Raw genomic sequence first — 21,204 nt, 5'->3', positions numbered from 1 at the left:
ACGCCCCTCTCCAAGGTGGATACAGTGACTGCGTATGCTTGACTAGTTTCGTCGTATAAAACGACTCATCAGAAGCTTCTGAGGAGTCGTTTTATACGACGAAACTAGTCAAGCATACGCAGTCACTGTATCCACCTTGGAGAGGGGCGTGAGAAGCTTCTGAGGAGTCGTTTTATACGACGAAACTAGTCAAGCATACGCAGTCACTGTATCCACCTTGGAGAGGGGCGTGAGAAGCTTCTGAGGAGTCGTTTTATATGACGAAACTAGTCAAGCATACGCAGTCACTGTATCCACCGTGGAGAGGGGTGTGAGAGCCAGGAGGGAGGCTTAGGAGATAGCGCCATCCAGCCGACCCGGCGGCCAACGTTTGGGGTGGAGCCCATTAAAACTCTGTACGAATCTCCACGGCTTGGTTTGTAAGTGTACATCTTTTACTTATTAAAATTGATTTTATGGTTTTACGCTATGGAAGCTTTGCCTTGTTTTATCTGAGGTGATGTGGACTAGACACAGAGGAAGCAAAAGATCTACTTGTCCGTATATGGCAGGGGGCGGCCAGATGACCCCATAGGCGCTAAAGACCCATCTGACAGAGGGTTTTATTCTAACGGTGAGTGGCCACTGCTTGGGGTGTGGTGGTGGTTTTCTCACTGAAGTGGAGCTTACTGCACCTGCGGTAGAAGAGGACATAGATCTGTGTAGACTTGCACATTGCTGAGCATCCTTATAATTGGAAGGACTGTGTACTAGGACATTTGAGCGCAGCTTTATCTTTGTGTGTATTGTATTAATTTTTTAAGCAGCGCACCACCAGTAGTAACACACCCGTGTGTATCAGCGCAGTAGTTTGGTGTTTTTTATGTTACCACCTCTGTAGTTATTTTACCTCCTCTGTAGTTATTTTCACATGCAGTTAATAAACAGCCTGTCTTTAACTCTGGAGTTATTTTAAGGATTGAAGAGTTAACTTAAAGACAGAAGAGTTAACTTTAGGCTTGCCTGAGGTAAAATGTTTCCTGAATACGACATGCCTCATCACCATGGTGATAACTCTAGAAACGTTATTAAAGACAGGAGATAAGCTTAGTGAATTGAGGCCAATGTCTTTTTTTAAAGCTTATTATCTGAAGTTCTCTGCGACTTTCAAAGTCGTGGAGCTCAATGGCTAATTTGCATAGATAACTTGAGTGTCTTAGCTCTTCCTTTACTGGAAACATTATTAGACTTGTCTCTGCTGCTAATGTTTTTTTTTTTTCTTAGCTGTACTACACCTACAAATCATTAGATCATAATTTTTCTCCGCTTCAGTGTCTCTTTAAAGGGGAACTCCAGCCTAAACAAACATACTGTCATTAAGTTACATTAGCTATGCTAATTAAAAAAGACAGGCAATAAGATCTCTTACCCACCCTGTTTTAAAAGAACAGGCAAATGTTTGATTTCATGGGGGCTGCCATCTTTTTGGTTGAAAGGAGGTGACCGGGAGCATGAGGCACAGTTCCAACTGTCCTGTGTCCTGATCACCCCTCCCAGCTGCACATGCTAGGCTTCAGATATCAAATTCAAAATAAATTTTAAAAAAAAATTGCACCAAAACAGAACATCAGAAATCCCATCATGCTTTGCACAGCATCAGAGGAAAAAATGTCCGGGCAGTTTTCTTCTGTGCAGCTAAAAATGAGGCTGTTAAAGAAACACAAAGCCTTTTCAGTGCTGCTGAGTAGATTTTTAGTCTGTAGGTTCACTTTAAAATGAACCAGAGATGAAGCACCCTCATGTATTTTACCATATAGATCAGTGGGAACATTAGAGAAAACACCTACCCTGCTCTGTTTCATTCTGCACTGCACAGCTTGCTTCTAATCAGCCCTGATAATATCCCCAACTGAGCATTCAGTCTGGCTTTGCTATAATGACTCCGCTATAATGATTCCTGAGCAGAGCCAGCAGGGGGCAGGCTTGGACTTGAAAAGACATGAGAGAACACAGACTAAGCTATAAATATTCCTGAACAAAGCCAGACTGAATGCTCAGTTGGGGATTTTATCAGGGCTGGTAAGAAACAAGCTGTGCAGTGCAGAATGAAACAGACAGCAGGGTAGGTGTTTTCTCTAATGTTCCCACGGATCTATATGGTAAAATACATGAGGGTTCTTCGTCTCTGGTTCCCTTTAAGCTTCAGCCACACACTTGACATGCCAGCTGTAGTCCTATCTTTAGAATATCAATTTTTGTTGGTTGATATGGGTGAACGGCCCTAATTCACCAGTACTAAAGTCGGAGGAGCACTGCCCGTTACCCCAGTAATGTGTGTGATGCTAATGGGGTAACACATGCTGCTATGGTACTGCACATGGCACTAGTAAACTAATAGGCCATGCTCCCTGCCTCAGTACTGGTAAGACTGCTGTATGTTACTTGCTCATTGTTCTCTTACCAAAACGTTGTGAATCGGAGCCAACGCCTTTTGCTAAGCTTCTTGGTTTGATTTTACTTGGGTTTTTGCATGTCTATAAATGACTCAGATCATCAACCCTTCAGGCAAGCGCAGGAGATTTGGGCGCAGCCGGCGCCATCATAGGCCATCCGTTATAGCAGCACTCATTGAATAACTTGGGCACCGTCAAGACAGACAATTACTATAAAAACACTGATCCCTCTGCCAGCAATAGCTGGAAGTCGAATTACATCTTTCCCCCACTATCTATGGTGGACCTGGAGGGGGAATAGTAATTAGCGCTGTCGGGACTTGTGCAGGACCAGAGTGAGCTGTATATCGGCTTTACCCTCTGCCCAAATCTCCCGGCAGCAGTTTCATAGGTATGCTCCTTCAAGATCTTATTTCAAACCTTTCGTTTTTCCTCAACAGGCCAAGAAGTTGGTGGAGTCCCTTCCTCAGGAAATAAAGGTAAACGTCGCCAAGGAGGAAGCTGAGAAGATGAAGGCCGCACTGGAAGCTGCCGGAGGGAAGGTGGTGCTGGAATGAAGCGCAAGGACTCTATAAGACAGTTACAATGGATGGAGGTTTGGGGGTCCGCCCTCCTCCAGCCTCAGCTCACCAGGCCAGACTGTGGCGATCTTGGGAATCCAAGCGTACTCTGGTGTCCGAGCCACTGAAACCTGTGGGAGCGCCACCATCTGGCCTTCAGCTCACACTGGCCACGGGAGCCTCTCTCTCGCCCCAAGTCTCTCCCCCCCCCCCCCCCCCCCTCTCCCCGGCCAGGCGGCGTGCGGTTTTTGTTATTTTCCTCCCTGCTGTGTACCTTTGCCCTCTGAAGCACTTCTGTGTAATCATTTGTTTAATGTCCCCTTATCTAATCATTATTTTTTTTCTTTTTATACATTAAACTCTTATCCGGAGGCTGCTCCTTTTTTCTAATGCGTTTTTCCTTTCTAACATCACCTCATTAATCTCTGTGCCAGATACAGAAATGTTGTATAATCAATATCTCTGAACAAAACGTCCCAGGGAGGCACTGAGCATTATCTGCTGCTGCACAGTGAGATTCTCCTGTCTTTCCTGTGAGGGGATATGGCAGGGTACTAGTCTAGTGTCTTGTGATAGTGGCCTTCCTCTCAGGACCAGAATTGGGGTCACTTTCCCAACCTGGTTTCGCCTACAGAATGGTCTGGTCACCTAATTGGCTGTCCACCAGTCTAAAGAGGCAGAAGCAGAGACTGATAAAGGAGAAATGTCTGACCAGTGCAGTTTCTAGGCTAAAATGCACCCAGGGCGAGGGTGTAAAAATTGCGCCCCCCCCCCCTAGGTTAGATAGGTAGGTGCCTCTCAGTATAGGTTAGATTAGGTAGGTGCCCCCTAGTATAGGCTAGATTAGACAGGTGCCCCCCAGAATAGGTTAGATTAGGTAGCTGCCCCCCAGTATAGGTTAGATAAGGTAGCTGCCCCCCCAGTATAGGTTAGGTAGGTGCCCCCCAGTATAGGTTAGGTAGGTGCCCCCCAGTATAGGTTAGATAGGTAGCTGCCCCCCAGCGTAGGTTAGATTAGGTAGCTGCCCCCAGTATAGGTTAGATAGGTAGCTGCCCCCCAGTGTAGGTTAGATTAGGTAGGTGCCCCCCAGTGTAGGTTAGATAGGTAGGTGCCCCCCAGCGTAGGTTAGATTAGCAGCTGCCCCCCAGCGTAGGTTAGATTAGGTAGATGCCCCCAGAATAGGTTAGATAGGTAGATGCCCCCAATAATGGAGGGGGGAGCCGCAGGGAGGGCAGCCCGACCTCTCCCTCCCTCTCCTCTCCCGGGCGCCCTCCGTGCTCCCCCCTCAGATGCAGAGTCCGTGAGCAGCAGGGAAGCGCTGTTTACAACTCACCGGCTGCCTGGCTCCAAGCGCTGCTCTCTCGCCGCTGGTCTCCTCTCTCTCTCTGTATACGTACTGATACACGCTGCTTCCTGTAGCCGGAAGCAGCGTGTATCAGTATGTATACAGAGAGAGGAGACAGACCAGCGGCGAGAGAGCAGCGCTTGGAGCCAGGCAGCCGGTGAGTTGTAAACAGCGCTTCCCTGCTGCTCACGAACTCTGCATCTGAGGGGGAGCACGGAGGGCGCCCGGGAGAGGAGAGGGAGGGAGAGGTCGGGCTGCCCTCCCCGCGGCTCCGGCTCCCCCCTCCATTATAGCGCCCCCCTCCCAACAGCGCCCCGGGCGGCGGCACGCTCCGCACGGGGCAAGAAACGGGGCTGTGTCTGACTCCTCCCCTGAAGCCGATGGAATTTTTACGATGAGGTGAAGTCAGTCAGGTCAACACTTAGCAGAATATCAAATCCATTTACTTGTAAAGCAATCGGCTCCACCTGTGATTGTTGCATAAGAAAGGTCAGAAGCAAACAAGCACTTGCAAGTTGTGATGAAATATACTTGATTTAACTAATCAAAGTGCCTACTTTAAATATATTGCCCGCATGCCCCTAATAAAAACTCATGCATGCGCATCCATCACAGAACAGGGAGGCAGTAAGTGCTCAATACCAAGCAGCAGCTGAAGTGAGAGGCATAAGGAGGCTGCCATATTTATTTCCTTTTAAGCAATACCAGTTGCCTGGCTACCTTGCTGATCCTCTTCCTCAAATACATTTAGCCGTAGACCCTGAACAAGCATGTAGCAGATCTGGTGTTTCTGACAATATTCTCACATCTGACACAGATTAGCTGCTTGCTTGTTTCTGGTATGATTCAGACACTACTGCAGCCAAATAGATCAGCAGGGCTGCTGGGCGACTGGTATTTAACAGAAAATAAATAGGACAGCCTCCATATTCTTTGCACTTCAATTGTCCTTTAAAGAGACACTAACGAGAGTACCGTCCCCTGGGGGGTACTCACCTCGGGAGGGGGAAGCCTCAGGATCCTAATGAGGTTTCCCCCGTCCTCTGTCCCACGGGGGTCTCGCTGCAGCCCTTCAAAGCTGGCGTGACAAATCCGTCACCCTGTGCAATATTTACCTTTCCAGGCTCCAGCGGGGGCGCTGCTACGGCTCTTCTGACGGAGATTGGCGGAAATAGCCGATCTCCGTCGGGTCTGCTCTACTGCGCAGGAGTAGGAGACTTGCGTCTGCGCAGTAGAGCGGCCCATCGGAGATCGGCTATTTTTGCCTAGCTCCGTGGGAAGAGCGGATACTGCGCTGGAGCACGGAGGTAAATATTTACATTGCCGCCGCTCCGGGAGGATTTTCATGACTGTGGGACCGAGGAGGACGGGGGAAGCCTCAATAGGATCCGGAGGAACTCGCACGTGCTTATGGGGCGGGAGAAAGCCCGGGTAAGCATCGATTCTTTGTTTTTAATCTCAGGATTACTGTAACTAATGCAGATACCTGCAACCCGATGCCAGTGCCTTATCTCCAAAACAGTAAATGTTCAGAGGTGGTGCCCTCAGGGATGAGATGCACACACTGAAATTTAATATAAACACACTTTCAAATGCATACCTTTCACATAATGAACCTCTTATGATCACAAGCTGTGACCGACCATCAAAACTCGAGTGCACATAAGGATGGGTTTAAATGTGGAGGAGAATGTGACCGATATCGCTATGTATATAGCCTTTGTAAGTGGAGTTTCCCCCGACAAGCCTGGCCAGGCTGTAACTGTGGCTCGCCAATCTGAGTGACAGTTATGGGCACCATTTGGAGCGTGGGGCGGATTGACGCAGATAGAAGGGGAGGAGCGCGGTTTGAATAAAAGTTCCTGAAGTGTGGCTGGCTATAGTCCCTTGATGAGTCATATGCTGACGAAACATGTCGGGTGGAGCCTAACCACGCAACCAGGAACTGGGGAGAGCAGCACGGCGGGCGTCCCACGAGAGTGAAAGCCTGGAGAAGCGTGTACAAACGGCGGAGCGAGATTTAAGATATACGGTAATTTGCTGAACCAAAGGCGGATATAACAGTGGTGGAGTCAAATCTAGTATTTGCCAGAGTGGTGGGGGACGACCCGGAAATGGTCCCAATGCTGCATTAGACCCATCTGAGGGTCTTCATAGACGGTGAGTTTGGCACCAAAGGGTGAGGTGGAGGCTGTGCTATTGGATGGATATAGATAGAGAGATAGATATAGAGAGATAGATAGATATAGAGAGATATAGATAGATATAGAGAGATAGATAGATATATATAGATAGATATAGATATATATAGAGATATATATATATAGATATAGAGATATATATAGATAGATATATATATGTGGATATATAGAGATAGATATATGAGACTGCTTCTAATTTGTGTGTGCATATGATACTGCATTGAACTGCCTATATTATATGGACATTCTGTTTTTGGTCTCATAGTGCTATAGAGGGTGTACCCCCATCTTGCACACGAGTTTTGATGGTCGGTCACAGCTTGTGATCATAAGGGGTTCTTTATGTGAAATTTATGCATTTGAAAGTGTGTTTATATTAAATTTCACACAGTGTGTGTATCTCATCCCTGAGGGCGCCACCTCTGAACATTTACTATTGTATTGAAAAAGAGGCGGCGAACCAGGTGACCTATATACATAACTGGGGGCAGTGTTGACTGTATACCTAGGTGTCTAGCGCACGTGTGTTTATTATCTCCAAAACAGACCGGGTTGACAAGGGGCAGCTTTGGCGAGCTCTTCTATGGGCAGGACTCACAAAGCGGTTTCCTCTGTTTTCACCTTCTGTTACACTTTTTCTTTTTTCTTTCTTTTTAAGCTCCCAAAGAGTAAAACTATAATATAATGAAGGCAAGAAAAGTAATATTGAAGTGAACGGCTTTCTTTTAGTGATTATTCTGCTTGTAAATGTGCCGAAAAGTTATTCTTATCAATTAGGTGATAAATAAGTCCTTTATGAGAAGTTTGTGAATAGAGTCCTTTGTCATTCAAAGGCTGAGGGTGGAAATATGTTCATTGAGATATTGGCTCTGGCATAAATGAATCCAATAAATAAAGGCTCATACACTCCTACCAAGAACCTGTCCAACCATCTTCCAAACTTGTCTGTTGGACGGTAAGTTTGGTGTGTACGGCTGGCCAGGGCCGGTTTAATCAACAATGGGGCCCCCCAACAGATACCCCGGAGCAAAAATCGGCATTAGGGGACCTTTTTAGCAGCTGGTATAATCAGGGTGTGAAGCCCCAATCGGTCGGAGCTCCACATTCTGGCTACCCCAGCCTGCATGGGGGACAAGGGGTTAAAGAGAACCCGAGGTGGCCTTGTATTACGTAAGTGGGGCACAGAGGCTGGTTGGGCACACTAACACCAGCCTCTGTTGCCCCATCGTGTGTGTCAAAGACCCCCCTGCTCGCCGCTATACCCCCGCAGAGCTGGCGACACGCAGCGTGTCGCCAGCACAATGTTTACTCTAGCGCTGTCTGTCAGCGCCGCTCCGCCGCCTCCTCCGCATCGCCGCTACCCGCCCTCGTCCCTTCCCTCCCGCTGATTGGAGGGAAGGGACGAGGGCGGGTAGCGGCGATGCGGAGGAGGCGTGGGAGCGGCGCTGACAGACAGCGATAGAGTAAACATTGTGCTGGCGACGCGCTGCGTGTCGCCAGCACTGCGGGGAGTTTAGCGGCGAGCAGGGGGGTCTTTGACACACACGATGGGGCAACAGAGGCTGGTGTTAGTGTGCCCAACCAGCCTCTGTGCCCCACTTACGTAATACAAGGCCACCTCGGGCTCTCTTTAAAAAGTTTCAGGAGGGGGACCCCACATAATTAAAAAAAAAAAAAAATTCCCACACTCTAAACATAAAAAAAAAAATTGGAAAAATAGGAAAAAAATGCCAGGGATCTTCATACAGCCATATTGCGGCTGTATAGCGATCCCTGGCCAAAGCGCTGCGGCTGCGTATAGACCCCCTGGAAACCCCGTCAGGAAATTTATTGCTCTTTCTTTTGATACATGTAAAATTACACTACCGCTAGGTACTAAAAGTGACATTTACCACATTTAAAAGTATACTTTTTCCCTTCGAAACTTTAAAATCGATTTTCTCAAAAACTATAAGGTCTTTTTGAAAAATAGTTTTTTTCTTCTTATTCCCAATGATCTCCTTAACATATCCTGCAAATTTAGGGTTTCTAGCATTTAAGGTAGATTTGCCATTAACCATTAAAGTCGGCTGGTTTTTAAATGTGTATTTTTTTTCTTTTGAAACTTTAAAATCGAGTTTCTCAGGAACTATAAGGTCGATTTGAAAAAAATTGTTTTCCCTTTTGTAGCCACTGGGGGCCCCTACAAGCTCTGGGGCCCTGGGGCAATTGCCTCCTTTGCCTCTATGGTAGCGCCGGCCCTGCGGCTGGCAAACAACCAGACGGCCTACTGAGCTGTTTGCTAGATCTATCCAGTGGATCAACCTGCCCAACTATCGTGCAGGTTGGAATGTGTGTACAAGTCTTTCGAACAACTTTGTTTTTGAATGCAGACATGTTGTGCAGTTTGTCATTTAGCTTGCATGCATAGTATTTAAGTGAGTTGGTAGACGTGTGTATGTACTTATCACGTAAATTACTTATTGTGTGGCTGGTTGTGCATTAAGTTGGACGTGTGTATGAGCCTTAACTTTGGGGCCAGAGCCAAACGTATTCAGGCATTCCCTAAAGAAGGGCCACTGCCTGTATCTAATGATGCCAATGCCCAGTTGTCTGACGTTTGTCTCCGTAGCTGTTCTGTATGACCTCTGCCCTTCTAATATTGGCTGAAGTAGATTGGCCAGGCTTACATCCAGACTAATCTGAATGGATGATAGAATAACTTTCTTCAATCTGATAGCTGATGTTTTAGTTAATAATTTATCATCTAGATTCAAAAGGGATATAGAGCAAGATGAACTATACTCGAGCACAGGAGTCAAACACAAGGCCCGCGGGCCGATTGGTGAATTCAGCGCCTGTTAGTTGCCCATGTGAAAGAGGCCTGAAAATTTCTGCGTTGCTGTTAGGCGCCGGCCTTCCATAAGAACCTCAGTTATGTCACCATTTAGTTTGAGGACGTGGTTGGTTGGGAGGCGCTCGATGTCTAAGGGCTTATATATTCTGGCACTGTTACTGGCCTGAGGAAGAGATCTCGGACCTGTGAAACATGTTGCCTGTTCTATAATATTTTTGTCTAATCAGACTTTCATCTTTGAGGTAAGCCACCCCTTTGGATTGAATTGCTGTTTTTAACCTAGTTTTATTTATACCTGGGTGCCTCTTTGTGCTCAGTTTAAAGAGGAACTTAACCACTTGCCGACCGCCCACAGCCGATAGGCGGCGGCAAAGTGGACACCGAAAGGACCGCAATACGCCCAAGGGTGTTGCGTCCTTTCGGCATGCCGGGGGAGAGATCGCGTCATTAATGACACGCGCTTCCCCCAGCAACTGGCTCCGCCCACCCGCGACAACAACCCGCCGGCCGTTCGGAAGCGCCAGCGGGTTGTTAACCCCACGATCGCTGCTACAGAGTGTATAATACACTTTGTAATGTATACAAAGTGTATTATACAGGCTGCCTCCTGTCCTGGTGGTACCAGTGTCCGAGGGACCACCAGGGCAGGCTGCAGCCACCCTAGTCTGCACCCAAGCACACTGATCTCCCCCCCCCCCCCCCGCCCCATGATCGCCCACAGCACTTCTCAGACCCCCCCTGCCCACCTCCCAGACCACTGTTTACACCCAATCACTCCCCTGATCACCCATCAATCACTCCGTCACTATCTGTTAACGCTATTTTTTTTATTAGGTCCCTAACTGCACCCTGGGGACTCCTGATCACCCCCCCCCACCACTCAGATTCTCCCCAGACTTCCCCCCCCCCCCCTTGTGTACCGTGTGCATCTATCCCCCCTGATCACCTGTCAATCACCCCCTGTCACTGCCACCCATCAATCAGCCCCTAACCTGCCCCTTGCGGGCAATCTGATCACCCACCCACACCATCAGATCGCCCGCAGATCCGACGTCAGATCACCTCCCAAGTGCATTGTTTACATCTGTTCTCTACCCTAAACGCCCACTAATTACCCACCAATCACCCACTATCACCCTAATCTGCCCCTTGCGAGCACCCAATCACCCGCCCACACGCTCAGATTGCCCTCAGACCCCACTTTATCAATTCGCCAGTGCATTATTTACATCTGTTCTTCCCTGTAATAACCCACTGATCACCTGTCAATCACCCATCAATCAGCCCCTGTCACTGCCACCCATCAATCAGCCCCTGTCACTGCCACCCATCAATCAGCCCCTAACCTGCCTTTGCGGGCAATCTGATCACCCACCCACACCATCAGATCGCCTGCAGACCCGCCGTCAGATCACCTCTCCAGCCGCTATACCACCCTCTATGCTGCTATAGCGTACGCTATAGCAGCATAGAGGGTGATATAGCGGCTGGGAACGCGGAAAATCACTCGCGTTACCAGCCTGTTGGCGGCTGTCGCCGAACCCGGAAGTAGCCACCGGCGGGGACAGGACGATCAGAGCGGGGCTGCGAGGGCACCATTCAGCTTCAGGGGGCTGAGGGATGTCCCGGGTGAGTAAATATATATTTTTTTTTAGACTTAAAGAGAACCTGTACTGAGCAAAAATATTTAAAATAAACACATGAGGTAACTTCAAATGAACATTACATAAGTTACCTTGCCATCAGTTCCTCTCAGAAGCTCACCATTTTCTTCTGACAACAATCCCTTCCAGTTCTGACAACATTTTTGTCAGATCTGAAATATATCAGTTGCTGTCAGTTATAGCTGAGAGGAAAACTGATGTACCAGGTAATGTCAATGTTTCCCTATGGCTCAAGTGGGCGATGTTACAGTTTAACTGTGTACTGACCAGAAAGCTGTTATGGTGTAATGGCCATTTTCAAAATGGAGGACGGAAAATTCCCTTGATCACAGTGAACAAACAGGACAGGAGAAGGAGATTGAGGAGTAGAGTACATGGAAGGCAAGTATGACTTGTGTATGCTTATTTTGACTTTTCATTTTCAGTTCAGGTTTTCTTTAAGGGGTAGAAAGACTGTGGTCCTCAAGTGGTTATAAAAAAAAAAAAGGTGAGAAGTTAAGAAATCGTAGAAAGATTAAGAAATGATTGCTTTTCAGTTGGATACGGCTGTTATTTCCCACAATACAACTAGGTTCACAGACTGGTAAATGTCATGACCTTGGTCATTACATCACACTGTGGGAGGGGTTTTACCACAGTAGACTACCCTGATGATCTATTCAAGAAAACGTAAAGATTTCTGATGGGAAAGCGGGTATCGGCTACTGACTGGGATGAAGTTTAATCCTGGATTAAACCTCTTTAAAGGATGCATGAGGTGACATGAGATAGACATATGCATGTATGTATTTATGTACAGTGCCTAGCACACAAATAACTATGCTGTGTTATTTGTTTTTTCTTTCTCTGCCTTAAAGAGAAACTCTGACCAAGAATTGAACTTTATCCCAATCAGTAGTTGATGCCCCCTTTTAGATGAGAAATCTATTCCTTTTCACAAACAGACCATCAGGGGGCGCTGTATGGCTGATATTGTGGTGAAACCCCTCCCACAAAGAAACAAGAAAAGTATGTACTCTTGGCAGTTTCCTGTCTGTGAACCTTGCTGCATTGTGGGAAATAGCTGTTTACAGCTGTTCCCAACTGCCAAAAAAAATGCAGCAGCTACATCACCTGCCAGCAGTAAATATGTCACCATATAATAAATGTCAGAATGTAAATCAGAGATTTAAAAGATTTTACAATGGGCAAACATTGACTACATCATTTATACATAATTATTGTAAAAAGGAAGCACTTTTTTATTACATTATTTCACTGGAGGACCCAGTACGCGGCTGGAGGAGGGCTAAAGGCTGCGCAGTCGCACTCGCGGCAAAGCGTACTGCGCAGCATACTTATGAGTGGAATCTTATGCGACCCGTTCGGTGGGGTCGGGAGGCAATAAAAAGAATGGATTGGAGGCGGAACGGAGCGGAGGGCGCGGCTGGCGTCCTCCGTGGATTCTGCTAAGATAAAGGTAAAGAGTGATTTTTGTCATTTTGGCCTTGAAAGTCCTTTAATGTTCTCACATGACATTCTGCAGCACAACACAATAGCACACTGGCTGGCTGCAAGTCTGTGACAAACAAACTGCTCACCCTCTGCTGCTCCATTCCTCCTCAGGCAGGATAGCAGTACAAAAATGCTGCCCTTGAAATCTCTGCGCCTGATGCAAGTGTTTCACCTTGCTTCATGAGAGAACCGGCCCTGTCTGCATATCACAAATACAAATGTTTCCCCCCTGTGCATTTTCTGTGTGTTTTTGTAATGCGTTTGCAGATTGCATTCAGTTACACTGAGTGGGAACATAACACACACGAAGGCCTAGTTCACACCAAAAAAAAAAAAATCTCTAAGGCCTGGTTCACATTGAGTTCCATTCGCTTTGGATATTTTTTGAAGCAATTTTTTTTTTGTCCCCTTCCCGTTGATTTCTGTGCGTTGGGTGTTTTTTTGGTAAGTGTTTTTGTAGACGTTGTCGGGAAGGGAACTCTCTGATCTGAAAAAAAAAATAAAAAAAAAAATGTATCTATTCTTGAAAACGCAATCGCTGGACAAAGTGATTTTGTGAGCGTTTTTCCTATACCTGCCATTGTAGCAAAATCGCCCCGAAAATTGTCCATGCAGCGCTTCTCTGAACGGAAAGTGGACAGATCGCCCCAATCTGAACTAGGGCATAGGATAGGATGGTGTAAGCGCTTTCAAGGTGAATTTGAAAAATTGCCGGCACGTAAAAAAAAAAAAAAAAAAAAGAAAAACACCTCCAGTTTGAACGAGCCATTGGTGTAATCTCAAACAGCGTTTTTTGTAGCGATTTGCAGTAGCGATTCCTGGCATGGTGATTTTAGAGTGTTTTCGTTTAGCGATTTTGTAGTTCTTGTGGAAAAACAGGAAGTACATTTTGACCTGAAAGTGAACAGCTTTAGCAAACAAATGCTTTGAAATTCACTCTGATCAGCACTTTTTAGAGCGATCTTCCACTTTTATTATACTTTACATTGAGATGTAATTGCCTCCAAAATGCTGCAGGACCCGTGTTTGGGAAAAAATCACATCGCTCTGGTAGGACCAATCCCATACAAACATGTTAGCCAAGCGCTTTTCCAAATGCTAGTGTTTTTGAAAGCGCTCAGAAACACTCTTGGTAAGCATCGGCCATAACACGGGAACAATGCGAAAAGTGTTACTTCCAGCAGATAGCACATGACACGGTTACACTGCTCACCCTTGGCCTTTAGCCAATCCCAGGCCTTTCGAAGAGGATGTAAAGAGGACCTGCTTGTTATGATTAAAGGACCCACCCGAAGTGACATGTGACATGAGATAGACATGTGTATGTACAGTGCCTAGCACACAAATAACTGTGTTCCTTGTTTTCTTTCTCTACCTGAAAGAGTTAAATATCAGGTATGTAAGTAGCTGACTCAGTCCTGACTCAGACAGGAAGTGACTACAGTGTGACCCTCACTGATAAGAAATTCCAACTATAAAACACTTTCCTAGCAGAAAATGGCTTCTGAGAGCAAGAAAGAGATAAAGAGGGGAATTTCTTATCAGTGAGGGTCACACTGTAGTCACTTCCTGTCTGAGTCAGGACTGAGTCAGCCACTTACATACCTGATATTTAACTCTTTCAGGTAGAGAACGAAAAAAAGGAACACAGGATAGTTATTTGTGTGCTAGGCACTGTACATACACATGTCTATCTCATCATGTCACATGTCACTTCGGGTATCCTTTAATTACCCTGAGCCTTGCAGGGGACTCCATGGAATTTATAAACCTTTTGGCCTTCAGCTTTTTCTTCACTTGCTGGAAAGCAGCTCTTTGTTTTTGTCAATCAATAGAGAACTACAGATGAAGGAGACCACAACAGCAGCGGTGTAACTATCAGGGCCGGTTCTCTCAAGAAGCAAGGTGAAACATTTGCATCAGGCGCAGAGATTTCAGGGGCAGCATGTTTGTACTGTGTGTAACTTCCTGGGGAGGAATGGAGTGGCTGAGGGTGAGCAGTTTGTCAGGGGGCCCAGTGTCAGCCCTCCTTTCCTATGACACTGGACTCTTGTCCAGAGCAGGCGTTATTGTGGCAGCCTCATCATTGGCTAATTGGTTCTGTGTAAGTACCCTTAGGCCTTGTTCACATTGCGCTCCGATAGCGCGAGTGTTCGCGTTGGGCGTTTGTTGACGCAATTCCCGGCGCTTGGGTGGACGGTGCGGTTTTTTTAAAATCTCTTTTCTAAGCGCTTTTCCAGAGCGGTTTTTTAATTCACTCCCTGACACAAGTCAGGAAGTGAACTCTTTGACCAGGAAAAGAATAGATACATTTGTATTTATTCTTAAAAATGCGAACGTAATCGATGCACGAAGCGATTTTGTGAGCAGTTTGCGTTTCTCCTATACCTTCCATTGAGGCGGAATCGCCCCGAAAATAGTCCACGCACCGCTTTTCAGATCGGAAAGCGAACGGAACGCCCCAATCTGAACTAGTGCATAGGAAAGCATGGTGTACGCGCTTTCAGGGCAATTTGGAAAAATCGCCAGCACTTAAAAAAAATTAAAAAGCTTCTCTAGTGTGAACGAGCCCTAAATGCCTGGTACACACTTTCAATTTTGATTGGCCAATCACTGGCTAATTGTACCACCGCCATGTAGTATGAGACCTATGTAATCTGATCATAGTATTCAAAACCTCTTGCTCCTCATACTACATGGATAGAGGTGGTAAAACTGACCAGTCATTGGCCAATCGAAATGGTTTGAGAAGGCACGTCCTTTGGCCACTTTGGTAAATACCGTTCCTTTGTGTTTTGGCCTTTTACCTCGTACATCCTATGGAACAATGTTGTTTTTCTACGAGCACAACAATTCTCGTAGCCTGAAGGCCGTTCTGTGCAGTGCTTTCCAAATATGACCTGCCTGAGGCCGCGGTGTTTTCCTCTGCCCAGTCAGACTCTCGTGCAGCTGTTTATCACTGCTGGAGGAACTGGTTTGTGCGGCCGGGCGCCCATGCGTCTCTGCGCTGCTCCACCGCTGTGACCTGTGCCCCACCCCTCGCAGGGCACCAGCCGTCCTCCTCTGATCAATACGCTTCAACTCCACCACAAAACACTTTTTCTGAGAAGGAATGTTGTTTGCTTCAGCTGTACAGAGGTTGCAAAATATGTTTTTCCACAATTCCTGTCCGGCAGTTCTGTGGACTTAAAGTGAGCCCAAGGTGAGAGTGATATGGAGGCTGCCATATTTGTTTCCTTTTAAACAATACCAGTTGCCTGGCAGCCCTGCTGATCTATTTGGCTGCAGCAGTGGCTGAAGTACACCACAAACAAAGCATGTAGCTAATCTTGTCAGATACATCTGATCTGCTGCATGCTTGTTCAGGGGCTATGACTAAAAGTATTAGAGACAAAGGATCAGCAGGACTGCCAGGCAACTGGAATTGCTTAAAAATAAGTAAATATGGCAGACTCCATATACCTCTCACATCAGGTTTACTTTAAAGCACAACTGAAGAGAGAGGTATATGGAGGCTGCCATGTTTATTTCCTTTTAAGCAATACCAGTTGCCTGGCAGCCCTGCTGATCCTCTGCCTCTAATACTATTAGCCACAGCCCCTGAACAAGCATGCAGCAGATCAGGTGTTTCTGACTTTAAAGTCAGATCTGACAAGACTAGCTGCATGCTTGTTTCTGGTGTTATTCAGATACTACTGCAGAGAAATAGACCAGCAGGGCTGCCAGGCAACTGGTATTGCTTAAAAGGAAATAATTATGGCAGCCTCCGTATACCTCTTACTTCAGTTCCCCTTTAAAGTGTAACTTCAACGATGGAGTAGATCTGTGCAATGTATTTTCAATAAAATATACTTTCAAAAAAAAGATCTGTGCAATGTGATTTGAAGGAGACTACAGATTGTGGGATATTAAAACTATCCTGCTATTTATATTAGTTGTTGAAATTTATTTTTAATAGGATTTTTTTTTTTTTGAATATTACTGAAAACAGCCTTGCTGCAACTGAGGCCGGTTTCACACTGTAAACCGGCGGTAGTGGTGCAATGTGGTCAGTGGAGCGTATCGCGCCGCAAAGCTAAAAATAAGCCTTTGGGGATTTCCATGCTAATACGCGGTAATCCCCTTTCTGGCTGAAAGCCAGGCAGGAAGTGAGGCTCTCTAGCGGTCACTTCCTGTGGTCGAAAGTTGAATTACGTGGAAGGGTATTGAAAAAATACACTTCTGCACGTGCGCTCCGCAACACAAACGTGAAACATTTTTTTTTTAAAATCTGTGTTGCCATAGATTTACAAGACTTCTGGTCTACCTCGCAAGCCGGCCACAAACACGCGGATGCTTCAACGTCGGCCGTGCGGCGAAAAATCACTTCTGCCGCATCGCACTGGACAGGTATGAAAGGCCCCATAGACTTTCATTGGTGTAGCGTGCGGGAAAATAGGCCAACGCAACGCACCAGTGTGAAAGGGGCCTGAAACTTCCACTTACTTTTAGGTACTTTATCAATTGTAGAGTGCTGAAAAGTTAAACGGAATTTTAAAAATTAATTTCCTAGGAGAAACTTAGAGTGAATTGAATCTTACCCAGTGTATAGTAATAGAGTGAGATAAATTATATTTTTTTTTCACATTTCCTCTTGAGTTAAAGTACACCTAAGGCCTCTTGCACACTGCAAGCAAATCAGATTCAGATTCAGATTTTTAATCTGTTTTTACATCAGATTCCGATTCAGATTTTTAATCTTAACTGCATGCTGCATTTTTTGATCCGTTTTTCTGTTGAATGTATTCAAGGAAAATCGGAAACGGAATCGGAATCGGAATCGGAAAACGGATTTGCAGTGTGCAGGGAGCCTAAATCAGGGTGTGTGTGTGTGGGGTGGGGGGGTGAATTAAATAAAGCCCATGGTGGGCTAGATTACCTAATCCTTAAGCCTAGTACACAGGCGTCCAGGGGAGATCGCGACCCAATCTCTCGGGTGGTATTGCAGTGCCAGGGCTGTATAGACACATCGCTAGACTGTAAGCTAGCGGCATGTTCTGTTGCTAGGGTGGGGGGACACAGGGCTGACGAAGCACCAAGGTTGTGGCGACACACGGTGCGGGGAGAACAATGCTCTTGCCATGCACATCACTAGCCTAGCGGCTGAGGCGGTCGGGGGCTGCTGTACACAGGCTGGATTCTCGTCAGAGCCGGTCGTTATTGATAACCTTGGCCGACTTTCATCTTGTGTGTGTACGGAGCTTTAGCCTAATGATGCTGCTCGTTGTCTTTGAGGTCCCTCCCGTTACCCATCCCGGTCCTCAGTATTCACTGGAACCCTCCATCGGATATCTTCCTGGAAGTTCTCCACCAGCAGTGATGAGCGACTCAGAATTGCCCATGTGAGAGAACCGCGCATGCACCGGAAGAGGAAGCGTTTGTCCTTGAGTGCTTTTATTCATGTCTTTTTCATGGGCTTCCTTTATTTTGTTTTTACTGGGTGCACACTTAGCAGAAACGCTAGCATTGCGGAAAACGCTGCGTTTTTGCCGCTAATGGAAGTCTATGGGCAGCAGGAAAAAATGCATCGAAAAAATACATATGCGTTTTTTATGCATGTTTTCAAAAACGCTGGTTTTGTTGCATGGTGTGCAAAAACGCACCATAAACGCATATAATGAAAGTCAATGGTACGCGTTTGTCATGCGTTTTTATATGCTCCTTTGTAAAAAAATGTTTGTAATGTATTTCCGCTACCTGTTGTCTTCCTATTATTTGCATAAAACGCAATTGAAAAACGCATATGTGTTTTGTATATGTGAACCGCAAACTCATTAAATGCACTCAGAACGGTTGAAAACGCATCTGCTGTAAGAAAAAGATAACACACTAAAAACTTTTAAAGCAAAGACGCACACAAAAAATGCAAATGACATAAAACATGACCTTTCATGTTATGTGTGCACCTACCCTGAAGGGTTGCTTTTCACCTCGAAGGGTTTTTAAAAATAATGCAGCATAGGGGGTGCTATTGTGGCTGGGAACGCGAAGAATCACTCGCGTTCCCATGCCTGTCGGCCGGTGACGGCAAAACTGGAAGTAGTCGCCGGCGGGTCCAGGAGCATCGGAGCGGGGCTGCAAGGGCACCGATCAGCTGCAGGGGGCTGAGGGAAGCCCCAGGTGAGTTAAACTCATTTTTTTCTCCCTGACTTAAGTATCCCTTTAAGGCTTCTTTTACATACAGTAGACAGGCGGAGCCTTCAATATCTGTCAGATGCTCCTGTGAATCTGGCGACCACTTACAGACAGCCACACTTGTTTATTACAGGCAGTGAGGAGGCATCCGTCTGGTGCATAAATGTCTACATTTTATGCTCTATAGGTGGGGCTTCTCCTGCTGCTTGGATTGCATTATCCTGCCATTCAGAAGTAGGGCACAGACTAAATCTGTCTGAGGAGTTTGCAGACTACAGCAGTGACAGACTGCCTTGCAGGAAGTAGTGAGTGGTTAGGCTGCTAACCTAGTACTTTTGGAAGTGACTTATTTTATATTAGCGAAGCAAGAAGCTTCTATAAAGACAATTTCTTTCACAGAGTGGCTACACCGATCTAATGAAGCATTTGTGCCAGATTGGGGGCTTTACGTTCTGGTTTTATGGTTTTTTTTTTCAGTACTAATCTTTATACAATGGCAGGAACTAGACCAGTTCTGGGAGGTGGGAAGGAAGGTGGCAGATGCCAAGCTGAGGATTGAATGCTTGGCATTTTAGCTCTGCCCACTGGACTGCCAGCGCAGTCTTACAAAGGCCTGAAATGTGGCGAGCCCAGAAGGATCCTGGTGTCTGATATACACCGATTCATATTCCACAGAAAATGAAGTATTTAATTTTTCAGACTGCTGATTTCAAAAACCTCAAAACTTTTCTCCTAATTGAGCTGCTAATGAAACTGTAAAGAGAGCCAGATCAGCTACAAAGCTAATCTAGGCAGTAGCCTAGGGCCTGGAGATGGTCTAGGGGCCTGTTGGATGCTAGACCCCACCAAATCTTACTAAAAATGCCATGTGACAATCAGCGGTGGGCAAACACTGCTATCTTGCCTAAGGCCCCATTTCTTCTTCATCCTTTTCTGAACTGGAATATGGTTGCCTGATCTTGCAAAGAGAAACCGTAACCAAGACTTGAACTTCATCCCAGTCAGTAGCTGATACCCCCCCTTTCCCATGAGAAATATATTCCTTTTCTCTAATAGATCATCAGGGGGCTCTGTATGGCTGATATTGTGGGGAAACCCCTCCCACAAATGATGCCAGGACCATGGTCCTGACAGTTTCCTGTCTGTGAACCTCATTGCATTGTGGGAAATAACAGCTGTTTACAGCAAGCAGCATCTCCTTCCACTGACATCACCTGCCAGCAGTAAAAATGCCACCAATGATAAATGTCAGAATGTAAATCAGGGAGAGGAAAGATTTTACAATGGGCAAACACTGACTAAATCCTTTATACATAATTATTGTAAACATTAAGAACTTTTTTAAAAATTATTTTTACCGTAGTTCCCCTTTAACCTCCCTGGCGGTAAGCCTGAGCTACGTTCGCCGCCGCAGGGGATCACATGGCCCCGGGAGGATTTTGTAAAATAAAAGTTGCTCTATATGCTTCAGCTAGCACTTCGCTAGCTAATTATGTCCCCCAAGTCCCTCCGGTCCCCACCGATCGCCGCCGTAATATCTACCCCAAAGGGATCCCGCGATGGCGCAGCCTCCCAATCAGCTCATAGCCATAGCGACGAGTGAAGCTGGATCGTGAAGCTGCAGCTCTCGCAGGATCGTGGAGGGGTAGATATTGCCGGCGGCGATAGGGGGGTTTAGTTAGGTGCCGAGGAGATTGGGGGACAACTTGGGAAGCAACTTTTATTTTTAAAAAAAATCCTCCCGCGGACACAGCCTCTAAAACTGCGTCCCGCCAGGGAGGTTAACATTGCTCCGTCCATCGTACAGAGTTGGGTACACTGGTCTGTTTTGACCTTTGTACCCTTGCCATGTTTTTGGCGTATGAAGGTGTAGGCTGGTAATAAACGAGTATACCTCTGTGGATGTTTCTCAACAAACGTACAGTCTATTCTTAGGGCTCTTTCATACTATGGAGTTGCAGTAAGCAACTTTACTGCAAGAGGCCGCAAAGTCAATGAAAGTCTATGGAGGTTTTCACACTTACTCCTTCCTGATTTTAGGGTCTAAAAGCTGTACAATTTTTCCATATGCTTTTAGACCCTAAAAGTAAGAAAAAAATCATACCAAGAAAGAGCCTGGAGCAGCCCCTGCACTTACGCAGCTCCCTGGGATCCAGCACTGCAGTTTTCCCTCCGTCCTCTGGGTGGCACTGTAACCGTATAGTGAGATTGCCGGCTGTCGTCATGACGACAGTTGGCAATCTCACCAGGGGGATGCAGAGCCTCCGTGGACAGGAAGAGGAATGGCTGCCAGCATCTGGATCTCCCGGGAGGTAAGTGAAATTGCCCGTTGCGTGAAATTCTCTGCATGGACCTCCCGGCGGCTACCACGAGTGTAGCTCGGGGTTACCGTTCTGAGCTGCAGTTCTCCACCCCGAGTCTAGCTCGTGGTTACCGCTAAGCCAGGTTAATGTGATGCGACATACTGCAATGGAAGCATACCGGCCGCAAAGTCATCT

General features: G+C 46.4%; 2 protein-coding genes across 2 annotated transcripts in view; both read left to right on the top strand.

The window, feature by feature from the left end:
- Positions 1 to 3,382, top strand: part of MRPL12 (mitochondrial ribosomal protein L12) — a 35,545-nt gene extending 32,163 nt beyond the window's left edge. Inside the window, exon 5 of the mRNA XM_068264475.1 lies at positions 2,873 to 3,382. Coding sequence (XP_068120576.1) covers positions 2,873 to 2,989 — 117 coding nt within the window. The 3' untranslated portion in view covers positions 2,990 to 3,382. The remainder of the gene's footprint in view (positions 1 to 2,872) is intronic.
- Positions 3,383 to 20,978: 17,596 nt separating this feature from the next.
- SLC25A10 (solute carrier family 25 member 10) overlaps positions 20,979 to 21,204 on the top strand; it is a 54,599-nt gene continuing 54,373 nt past the window's right edge. The window contains exon 1 of the mRNA XM_068264231.1: positions 20,979 to 21,018. Coding sequence (XP_068120332.1) covers positions 20,989 to 21,018 — 30 coding nt within the window. The 5' untranslated portion in view covers positions 20,979 to 20,988. The remainder of the gene's footprint in view (positions 21,019 to 21,204) is intronic.

Source organism: Hyperolius riggenbachi, chromosome 12 (genome assembly GCF_040937935.1).
Source record: "Hyperolius riggenbachi isolate aHypRig1 chromosome 12, aHypRig1.pri, whole genome shotgun sequence".
In the NCBI taxonomy this organism is placed as follows: domain Eukaryota; kingdom Metazoa; phylum Chordata; class Amphibia; order Anura; family Hyperoliidae; genus Hyperolius; species Hyperolius riggenbachi.
The sequence above is the reverse complement of the archived record's forward strand: the minus strand, read 5'-3'. Positions and strand labels throughout refer to the sequence as shown.